Source organism: Globicephala melas, chromosome 21 (genome assembly GCF_963455315.2).
Source record: "Globicephala melas chromosome 21, mGloMel1.2, whole genome shotgun sequence".
Taxonomy (NCBI): Eukaryota; Metazoa; Chordata; class Mammalia; order Artiodactyla; family Delphinidae; genus Globicephala; species Globicephala melas.
The window spans coordinates 16,812,816-16,825,200 of NC_083334.1; the positions used below are offsets into that span (position 1 = coordinate 16,812,816).

A 12,385-nucleotide genomic window follows, 5' to 3' on the forward strand; every position below is an offset into this window, starting at 1 on the left:
CCGAAGACATATAGATGGCCAACAGGGGCACATGAAAAGATGCAAACATCGCTAATTATCAGAGAAATGCAAATCAAAGCTACAATGAGGTAACACCTCACACTGGTCAGAATGACCATTATCAAAAAGCCTACAAATAATAAATTCTGGAGAGGGTGTGGAGATAAAGGGAACCCTCCTGGACTGTTGGCAGGAATGTAAATTGGTGCAGCCACTATGGGGAACAGTATGGAGGTTCCTTAAAAAACTAAAAATAGAGCTACCATATGACCCAGCAGTCCCACTCCTGGGCTTAAATCCAGAAAAGAGGAAAACTCTCATTTGAAAGCTACATGCAACCCAATGTTCATAGCAGCACTATTTACAATAGCCAAGACATGGAAACAACCCGAATGCTCATCAATAGATGACTGGTTTAAGAAGATGTACACACACACGCTATGGAATGTCACTCAGCCATAAAAATGAAATATTGCCATCTGCTGCAACATGGATGGACTAGAGAATATCATAATAAGTGAAGTAAGTCAGAGAAAGACAAATATTTTATCACTTATATGTAGAATCTAAAAAAATAATACAAATGAATCTATATACAAAACAGAAACAGACTCACAGACATAGAAAACAAACTGTGGTTACCAAAGGGGAAGATGGGGGGAGGGATAAATGAGTATGGGATTAAGAAACTACTATATATAAAATAAATGAGCAACAAGGATTTACTGCATAGCACAGAGAACTATATTCAGTATCTTGTAATAACCTATAATGAAAAATAATCTGAAAAATATACATATATAACTGAATCACTTTGCTGTACACCTGAAACTAACACAATATTGTAAATCAACTACACGTCAATTAAAAAAAAAAGTTCTCAGAACAATGAAGGATGCAGAGTGTACTGAACAGTACCCACACGTATGCTTTCTTTTCTTTATCCTTTCCTTTTAATTGTATTTAAAGTGCTAGGGAAGGGTAATGATAAGGATAGAGAAATAAATTTGACATGACGTTTTATGGTGACAGATGTGGATTTTAAAACATTTCAGTGAAAAACAACAGTCAGGAGGTATTGGCATCTATTGTAATACTAAACACCTTCAGTAATTGTATAGATCACAAAGACTTCAAATTAATCTCCTCTACCCAAACTTCTCGGTATAATTTTCCTTGATGGGTCTGATGCTTTGCTGAATTCATGGTGTTTTTCATACAAACAATATTCTTACTTGGCAGAGATGGCCTTCAAAGGGCTTGACCAATCACTGACGTCTCATTGAAACCTTGCTGTCAATACACACAATGTCACAAGAGTTGGTGCAAGATGTATATAAGTATACTCCCCACTGCACCCACCCCTCCACCAAAAAAAATGAAGAAATTAACTCTGCAAAATAGCAAATAGAAAACAGCCTTGTTTTTGCTGAAAAAACATAACGTGATGTTTGTGGTCTAATACTATGATGACACTGTACTTGTTCTCTGACCTCCTATTTGATCAGCATATTCCCCACAGACAAGAGAGGCTCACACTTATACTGCTCTTCCTTCTTTGCCCTACTCGGCCACTCCCTGCAATAATAGGAAGATGCCAATGCAAGCAAGGTTCCATTTTCCTTTAAGGTTAGAAACTATCGATAACGTTGGCCCTATCCTTTGTTCTTCCCACATCTTGGATCCTCAGTGACAATATTTACTGAACACTAGGGATGTTTGGCTTTCTATTTGGAGAGGTAGGTAGAGTGGAATCCACTTGCTCTGAAGAAGAGTTAACATTAAGTTGTTTTTGTCTCCCACAGGGAGGTTAATTTAGCCACCAGGCAGTAAACAGTGGTGGTGATTTAACAATTACCTCTTTTCTAGAACAACAATTTCAAAGAATCAACCTAGCCACTTCCCTTTTCACAAATCGGTGACAATGAAATCAGCAATGCAAGAATACTGCCGATAGCCAAAGTCCTGCAAATAATAGGTGAGCTGAGTTATTACACAAGTAGTAAATGTTGTAGACAGGTAGTTACACTGCAAAGTTGACAAATACTATCAAACCAAATTTCTGTATAGAGCCAAAAGACAACCTAAATGAATGGAAAGCTATACACGGTTCATGGATTGGAAAACTCAATACTGTTTACATTTTTATTTCCTCAAATTGATCTATTTATTCAATGTTAATTCCAATAAAAATCCCAGCAGCTTTTTTGTTTGTGAAAACTAAGAAGACAGTTCTAAAACTGTAAATGCAAGATTATGGACACAGAATAGTCAAAAGTTCTTGAGAAAGAAGAACAAACTTAGAGGTCTTATGTTGCCTATTTTCAAGACTTTGTATAAAGCTACAGTAACGACATGGACGTAAGACTACATATATAAATGAGTGGGAAAGAGATTCCACATACAGATCCACACACACATGGCCAACTGATTTCCATGAAGGTGACAAGATAATTTAATAGAGAAGGATAGTCTTTTCAACAAATGGTGCAGGCTGGATTTCTATATGGGAGGAAAATAAATCTGATCCTTACCTCACATCATACAAAAAAATTACTCAAAATGGAGGATATACCTACGTGTAAAAGCTAAAACTATAAAACGTCTAGAAGAAAATAGGAAAAAAACCTCAATGACTTAGGCATAGGCAAATTATTTCTTAGGACACAAAGTACCAAGCATTAAAAAAAATGACATAACATAATTAACAGCTTCTTTGAAAGAGAAAAATGAAAATGCAAACCACAGACTGGGAGGAAATATTTATAATAAATATATAAGACAAAGGACTAGTATCCAGAATATAAAAAGAATTCTTACAACTTAGTAAGTTGTTTATCTTTAGGATACATCTCTAGAAATTGAACTGCTCTGTCAAAGGATATACATATCATGAAAAACTTCGGTGCATATTGCCAAACTACGGTACCAATTTTCATGGACCATTTAGTAGAAAAATGGGGGGCGGGGGGAGAATCCTCTTCTCACAAACCTTTAGTAGATACTTTTAAATTTGAGTAAAAACCTGGTCTTTCTGAAAGGCTTTCCAATGATTAAAATCTGCTGTCATATCACATCACTGAATTCACTGCATTTTAAATAATTCCATATTCATTTTGATCATTATCAATCAATGCATATGACTTACCTATTAGCAGATTTGAAAAAGAATAACTAGGTATATATTTGCATTTTCTTCAGCTGGAACTCTTCCGTCTGAAATACACTACTATAGGAGTATTACACTGTTCTTTTCAAAACTGTTGAAGTGGAGAGAATCTGTCATAATTAAATGAGATAGCCAATCCTACTTAGTAAAATGTAAGAACTTAAAACTTCTCTTTGGAGTACTAAAAGAATTTAATCATTTACTCATAGACAGTGAACACCTTCTATATGCCAAGAACTGCTCTAAAGGTTAGTTATATTGCAGTGGACAAAGCAGAGAAAAATTCCTGCCCTTACAGAGCTTACCCTTCAATTGGGAGTAAAGAGGAAACAGACAATAAGACAAGTTAGTAATACAGTGTTGATAAGTAATAGGTAAAGAAATAAAACGTGGCAAGGGAATAAGAATGATTCGTGGAGGTTGTAATTTTAAGTTGGACACACATAGATCTCACTAAATGTGTGCCATAAAGATATCTGGGAAAAGCATTCTAGGTTGAGGGAACAGCAAATGCAAAGGTCCAGCAGTGGGAGGATCCCCAGCATGTTCGAGAAACAGCAAAAAGTCAGTGTGACTGAAGCTGAGTGAATAATGGGGAAAATAAGAAATGAGGTAGAGGTAGAGAACCGGTCCCATAGAGTCTTGTAAAGACTATTTTGCTCTTAACTGGAGTGAAATAGAAAGCTACCGACATCTGAACAGAATCACTCTGGCTACTGTGATGAGTTTCAGTTATAGGAAGCCAAGGAAGGAAGAGATAGGGGCATTAAGAAACTACCATAATAATCCAGTCAAGAGATAAGGGTGGCTTGAATAAAGAGGGTAGTAGAAGAGGTAGTGAGAATTATTAGATTCTAGTTACATTTTAAAGGTAGAGCTGACTATTTGGATGTGGGAGAAGAGCTACAGATAATTTCAGGGTTTCTGTCTTGAGAAAGTAGAAGGATGGAAGTGCCATTTATTAGATGGGAAAACGGCAGAAAAATTAGATTTGGAACAATCAAGAACTCAGTTTTGGACACATCAAGTTCAGAAAACCTACTAGACATTCAAAAGAACTTAGACTTTGAGAGGGGAGGGAGGCTGTACTGACATATAAACTTGGAAGCAGGCAAGTTATAAATGATGTTTCAAGTTATGAGGTTAGATGAGATCACCAAGGTTTTACAAAGTATAATTGAGAGATCTAAAGATTAAGTCTTAGGGAATGCCTACATTTATTATAAGAACTTCTTTGTACTTGCATATGAATTTCATAAATCTCACCATACAGAAATTCTAGAATGTCAAAGATGGAAGGCTTTAATTTAAAACATCATTTCGTTGTTTACATTTAAGGTTGGGGATGGGGCTGTATAACATCTGACTTTGGTTTTACAAAGCCTAGAGGGAGTAGGAAGAAAAATTGTTACTCTGTAGTAGCACCTTTCTCCCATCCTGTGGAGTTTGTTTCGGGGAACATGCCCAGGAAGATCTCTATTAAGTAACAACAAGAAAGTATACATTTTTTTCAGGCTGTGCCACCATGCCAAGGGAAGGGGCCAGAGCCTCACAAATCATGAAATGACTGACAAAAGCTGGGGTCACATGGATCCTTGTAATTTAATCCCAATTTTCTTACAAAATAAACTATACGTTTTCAACACTGTCTTGTTCACTGTGATTTTAATAAACACTGATAATTATTTGTACAATTGCTTATTAATTTCCATTTTTATTTATTTTCATAAATCTTCCTTTGAGGGACTTCTCTGGTGGTGCAGTGGTTAAGAATCCACCTGCCAATGCAGGGGACATGGGTTCAAGCCCTGGTCCAGGAAGATCCCACATGCCGCGGAGCAAAATAAGCCCGTGGGCCACAACTACTGAAGCCCACGCACCTAAATCCTGTGCTCCGCAACGAGAGAAGCCACCACAATGAGAAGCAAGTGCACCACAACGAAGAGTAGCCCCTGCTTGCCACAACTAGAGAAAGCCCATGCACAGCAAAGAAGACCCAACGCAGCCCAAAAAATAAAATAAATTTATTAGAAAAAAAAATATTCCTTTGAAAGATGTAAACAGTTACCATTTGATAAAATGTAAATACTAAGAGCATCCTTGGATCCAGGATAATTCATTTTGCAGACAGAAAAATGAGGAATAGAGTGGGCTAAAAACATCAGTATGTTTTTGTGTATCATATGTTTCCAAAGTCATAGTAATACTATCTCTTTATTGCTTTATAATACTTGTCCAAATATTGTCTGTGAAAGAATTTTAAGCTAAAGAACATAGGACTCCAATGTATTAAAATGACTGCTAATACTGATAGAAGAAAAAAGTTGAACTATACAATGTTATATGAAGCTGAGCTTTTAAGTCCTGACAATCCCTTGGAAGGTACAGAGATTTTCTACATGAAATTCTAAGACTAACCACTGACACAATCAGAGAATAAGTTTCAAAGTCACATGAAACAAGAAATGGAATATTTGTGTATCTCTTTGGTTAGAAAATATTTACATCTTGAAATATACCTTGTTTTTCTAGCTATTATCAGAAATTATACTCAAATATAATAGAATTCAATGACGGATAACAAGCATTATAGAAATTAACCTATTAAACACCTGTATAACCTAAACTTGGCAATTGGTGGTGGTGGAATATAAAGAAAGGGAGGAGAAAAAGGCAATCATATGTGACATAATCCAAATAAACTTGAAAATTATAATCCCAAAAGCTATTTAAAATAGCCAAAGCAATCTTAAGAAAAAAAGAACAGAGCTGGAGGTATCACACTCTCTGACTTCAGACTATACTACAAAGCTACAGTAACCAAAAGCATTGGATACTGGCACAAAAACAGACACATAAACCTACGCACTTATGATCAATTAATCTATGACAAAGGAGGCAAGAATATATAATGGGGAAAAGACAGTCTCTTCAATAAGTGGTGCTGGGAAAACTGGACAGGTACATGTAAAAGAATGAAATTAGAACATTTTTTCATGCCATATACAAAAATAAACTGAAAATGGTTTATAAGACCACAAACCATAAAACTCCTAGAAGAAAACACAGGCTGTACACTCTTTGACATCAGTCTCCAAAAAGATTTTTTTGGGGGGATATATCTCCTCAAGCAAGGGAAACAAAAGCAAAAATAAACAAATGGAAGTACATCAAACTAAAAAGTTTTTGCACAGCGAAGGAAATTATCAACAAAGCGAAAAGGCTGCCTACTGAATGGGAGAAGATACTTGCAAATGATTTATCTGATAAGGGGTTAATATCCAAAACATACAAAGAACTCATACAACTCAACATAAAAAACAAACAAACAACCCGATTAAAAAATGGGCAGAGGACCTGAATAGACATTTTTCCAAAGAAGACATACAGATGGCCAACAGGCACATGAAAAGATGCTCAACATCATTAATCATCAGGGAAATGCAAATCTAAACCACAATGAGACATCACCTCACACCTGTCAGAACGGCTATTGTCTTTTAGTGCTGTTGAGTGTGTGGAGAGAAGGGAAACCTTGTGCACTGTTGGTGGGAATAATTGGTGCAGCCACTATGGAAAATAGTAAGGAAATTCCTCAAAAAAACTAAAAATGGAACTACATATGAACCAGCAGTTCCACTTCTGGGTACATATCCAAAGAAAACAAAAACAGTAATTCAAAAAGATACATGCACATCAATGTTCACTGCAGCATTATTTACAATTGCCAAGATATGGAGACACCCTAAGTGTTCATCAATAGATAAATGGATAAAGAAAATGTGGTATATATATACCACACACACACAAGATGGAATATTACACTCAGCCATAAAAAAAGAATGAAATTTTGCCATCTGCAACAACATGGACGAACCTGGGGTTCACTTACGCCTAGTGAAATAAGTCAGACAAAGACAAATACTGAATGTTATCACTTATACATGGAATCTAAAATATAAAACAGACAATATAACAAAACAGAAACAGTCTCATAGCTATACAGAACAACCTAATGGTTACCAGAGGGGACAGGGAAAGCTGGGGGGGGAAGTCAGGGGTAGGGAATAAACAGGTACAAACTACTATGTATGAAATAAATAAGCTACAAGGATATATTGTACAGCACAGGGAATATAGCCAATATTTTATAATAACCTTAAATGGAGTATAATCTATAAAAATATTGTATCACTATCTTGTACACTTGAAAATGATATAATACTGTAAACCAAATACACTTCACTAAAGAACAAAGTCCAAAAAGCTATTGGCAATACTAACTTTGTAGCATAAACTCCATTACTCTACCTATGTCTTAAACATTTTTGGGGGATTTGGGGATACTAAGAGAGTGAGGAAATGGAAAGAAGAGTAAATAAAACTAAATAGAAGGAGGATAACTAGAATGGTGGAAGTGACACTGTGGGAAAACTGCACCTCTAAAATCCATTATGGAAGGCTCTTTAGACTTTGCCTCTTTACCTAAAGAGGGAAGAACTACAAAAAGAGTATACAGCCAGGACATGTCAGAAAAAAATGTTTGTTAGCCAAAGAACACATGGAAGCAATTATGGGTTCTTAATATGTAAGTCTAGTTTTTAAAACTCTGTCAGAACACTGAAAAGTAGGCAAAAAACCTCACTACTGAGTTGTGTAAGTTTGAGGAGAATCTTAGCCCTTCTTTTCCTGGACCTTTCTTTTCTCCAACATGAATACACACATGATACCTTACATTTATATATAGTACCTGTCATCAAGGCATTTCCATGAACACTACTTCATTTGATAAGAGTAACCCATGCCTGTGCCCCTTCTAGGAAGATACTGAGTATCAACTGTGAGGCAACAGGAGATGGAGCAGTGGAGACACTAAATGTACACAGACACAGTCTCACTGAAAGCAAGGTTAACACCAATGCTGAGTGCTACTACTGTGAACTGGTATAGCACTTTATATTTTTCAAAGCCTTTTCATGATGTCATTTGATTAAGAGAATGGCCTTAAAAAGGCAACTATAACTCTGGGGGATACAGTTCATTAAAGGTGAAGATTTCTAATTAATATTTCTAATTAATATTTCTGATTAATATTCTTAATATTTATAACTATATTATTTATTTTAAATTAATCACATGTGATTTGCTAGACCTATATATGGGGGATAACTAATTACATGTAGGAAAAGTCATAATGCAAGAAATATATTAAGTAGGTGGGAGAACAGAACTGTTATACAGAAACATTATGCTGTGATTAGTTTTCAAAATAACCAAATCAACAGCTTTCTATAAATTGCTGGCCTAAAGGATATTCTGTTGTGGATATTTCTGAGTCTGGGCAGATGAAATGAACTGATAAGATAATTAAAACTCTGTTTATATATGAATCACAGTCATTTGTAGGCATAGAATTTTCCTCTGTTCCTTGTTCCTTAATGGAAAGTGGGTCAGCCAGAGACACTACTTAATATGAGGAAAAAACTAGACATGTAAAGACAGTGAACATTAAAGTAACAATTAGAATTGTGCAGAAAGAACAAGAAATGCTGGCTCTTCCAAGCAAGGCGACTGAGCATTTACACGTGTATACTGAAACAAGCGAAATCCAGAGGCAATTATTTCTTTGACAGATAAAGAACGAGTTTTTTATATTAAAGAAAGTTGAGCAAGAAACATGCCAATCTAATTCTGAATAAATATGAGAATGTTCTGTATGTAGTATATAAGACAGATGTAACTAAAAAATAGAAGAGCATGGCCACTATAAGAAAAATGTCTCAAGTTTAATAAATCTTCTCTCTGGTTGGTTGATATGTCATTATTTTTCATATCTTGATTTTTTTAAAAACTGAAGTATAGTTGATTTACAATGTTTTAGTTTCTGGTGTATAGCAAAGTGATTCAGTTATACATATATATATATTCTTTTTCATATTCTTTTGCATTATAGTTTATTACAGGATACTGAATATAGTTCCCTGTGCTATACAGTAGGACCTTGTTATTTTTCTATTTTATACATAGTAGTTTGTATTGAGGGTTTTTTTTTTTTTACACATTTCAAATAGTCAAATAAGCCACAATTCTGGAATAAATTCTAAAGCGTAAATGAGTATGTCAATTTAAATGAAAATGCAATTCAGGGCTGTATGCAGGATATACATTTATTAACAGTGAAAAAGCATTTACCCAAAGTGAATGTTACAAAATACAAAGAGTACCTGCTGCACAGTCTGGCGAGCTCACTCTTTTAGGCATTATTTCAACCTGCAAGGTTTCTCTCTCACTCATTTTGACCTTTTCTTCCTCTTTTATCTCTAACCAAATTTTTAACTTAAAAATGAAGACAAACAGTAATATTCAATGCCTAACCCTTTAGCAACAGTTACCAGGGAAAAACATATTAAACAAGTTATCTGCTCTCAAGTCCTAGGTATTTTAAAACTAAATTATCTACTATAATAGAAAAAAACAGACCATATTACAACAGCTATAACATAAGTCAAATAAGCAAGTTTGATAAGGTTCACAGATACTACAGTAATAACTAAGGTATAAGTACAACGCTTCCACTGTATCGATCTTTAAAATGCATGCAGAGAGAGAGACAGACAGTCTTAATATGTAAGGCTTGGCTTGAGTATCAAAATGAAGTTTCTGTACAGAGTCTAGAAAACAAATACAGAACTTAAGTATACATATAATGTAACTTATGTTTCAATTTCCCTGAAGTCAAGCCAATTGAATAAGAATTCCTGTTTCTGGGATGATAGTTTTCTGAATAAGTTTTACTAATTCAGAAAGTTGGAGATATATGTCTCACATAATTTAAGTTATGGAGCAATACAGTCAATGCCCTCATAGGGAAATCCTCATTTAATACTCCCTGACTGGACATTATACTTTTACACTGAGGTATCAGGCAAGAATTTCAAAGGAATACCAACCAAATTCTTTTCTTATGGGATACTTCAGTTAATTGTTGACAAATTTAAAAGACTATTTGGAACAATTCTTCATATTTTATTCAAGAAAGAATCTGTAAAGATGACTTAATTGTTAACTGGCTATGTGAAGCCTTACTGGGTATGTGGCAAGTCTGGGATCTAAAGCTACACCACCTTTAAAAGCTGATTTACTTCATGACAAAGAGGTCATGTAGATTTCCGTTACTCAAAACTTCCTCTGCGAACCTGCTTCTCTCTCACTGCATACAGAAGCAACTGCTATGCTTTGGCTAAACTATCATCTCAAAAGGCAAGGTTGTCCGAAGGCATATAGAACTTTAATGTGCTGGTACATAAATTTAGTTCTATTAATCTCTACTTTAAAGATCTTGGTTTTCCTTTTAAAATTAATCACAATGTTACTTTACTTGGCTGTGCAGAAATACTCTCTAATTATAGAAAACTTTTTTTTTTTTTACTTTTAGACTGAGGCAACACAGATATGAATTGAAATTCTAGAAAATATTTATCTAATAGATAATTATGTAAGTTCTACGTACTAAGGACAAGTGTTCTAAACTTATTATCCAATTTGAATAGAATATTAATATATATTCTACAATAACCTGGAAACCTTTATAACCTGCCCTATTCTTGCACAGGAATAAGACATGCAAGTATCTAAAAGAACATTAGACCCAATAGCAGCAACACTGGCATTATTTGGAAGCCTGGCCTAAAGGCTGGGCTTTACAATAAATAGTATATTTCTCTAACTCTTGACCATTGCTCTTTGAATAGCCTAATTATACAGAACAGTGACTTGCTGTATAGAATTCAACATAATTTCCAAAAAAGATAGTTTACAGGTTAAGTCCAAACTTTATTTAAAACTACATTTTAAATTTAACGTTACCAAACATCACAATGGGGAAAAAAAATCAAGACCAAAAAAAATGACAGAAAGAAAAAGAAAAAAAACCCACAGTGTATCAAGGCTTGAATCTGTCCAGAATTCAGTTTTTGATGTTTTAAACTGCCATGGGCAGAAATTAGCACACCTACCAAAAATGCAGTGTCAAACTAATTTACATTTTTTACAGATCAAAACAGATGTTTATTTAGTGCCATTTCCATATATGCATTGACTATGTAAAGAGAGAGTTAGATGAGCCTCTGAAGACATCTCATGTACTTTGGGCTCCCACTGTTTCTGAAAAACAGAATCATAGTTAATGCCTTATAAATTACTTACTAAGTTAAGACCTTATAGAATTTAGTTTAATACTGCTCTCTTCCATTAAAACTTTCACTTCTAATATGAAGTTATTACAAAAGAAACTTAGTTTGCTACAATAATTCCCTGATAACACACAGCAAGAGTTTAAAAGGCACAGGTAAGGGTTTCCATTTTAAGACGGCAGACTAAGCAGATACTTCCTCTCTCTCCAAAAGAAAGCCCCACTAGAAAAAAAAAGATATAAAAATGAATAAACCCAGACCAACAGAAGAAGACTGGCTGTGAGAGAACAGAGGATGGCGAACCACAAGTTCCCAGGATGCTCAAAGGAGACGGAGGCACAGAGAAGAGGGGAGGAAGCTGCAGCCTAGACACACTAGGACAGGCGGCAGTGCAGAGGGTACCAACTGAGTCCTAACAGGCAGAAATGGGCTGAAGAGTGAGGAATTAACTGAAGGTTTGACATTTGGTTTGCACTTCTCTTCACCCTATTTCTTAAAAAAAAAACCAAAAAATCTTATATGAGTTTAATCAACTGATGAATTGATGAACAAAAAGAAATCTTTGAACTTGATGCAAGAAATGTGCTCCTCTGAGTGGCCCTTGGGTTGTGCTATTAGACCCATAAAGAAGGAAATCTGGGACTATCACTTGGCTCTGCAACAAACCATATTTATATAGAATCATCTTCAGGAAATTATAGAAGATTCAATTATTATAGTTACAAAAACAGAATGTAAGTGTGTTTACTTTAATAATGTTAATAACGTAAGAATATGAGTAAAACTGAACAGAGAAGGCAGAAGGAAAAGGGGAGGAGCAAGTAGTTGGGTAATGACCAAAGTTGATGGAACTAGAAAATGTATATATTTATAAGAACAAAGGTAACAGGAAAACCAAAAATATAAACACTGAAAGAAGAAGAGGTAGGTCTAAATACTTTCCGTTTGGGAGACAGGAAAATTATCTAATTTTTAAAATTAAGAAAAATTATAAGAATAGTATTCAGAGATCTAGAGGGTCTCC

At 34.8% G+C, this 12,385-nt stretch overlaps 1 protein-coding gene across 23 annotated transcripts in view; it reads right to left on the reverse strand.

The window, feature by feature from the left end:
- Positions 1-10,981: 10,981 nt before the first annotated feature.
- The window catches only part of PCM1 (pericentriolar material 1), an 86,940-nt gene continuing 85,536 nt past the window's right edge, over positions 10,982-12,385 (reverse strand). For all 23 annotated transcript variants that reach the window (XM_070044602.1, XM_070044607.1, XM_070044601.1 and 20 more), the window contains one exon: positions 10,982-11,332. In XM_070044602.1, coding sequence (XP_069900703.1) covers positions 11,307-11,332 — 26 coding nt within the window. In that variant the 3' untranslated portion in view covers positions 10,982-11,306. The remainder of the gene's footprint in view (positions 11,333-12,385) is intronic.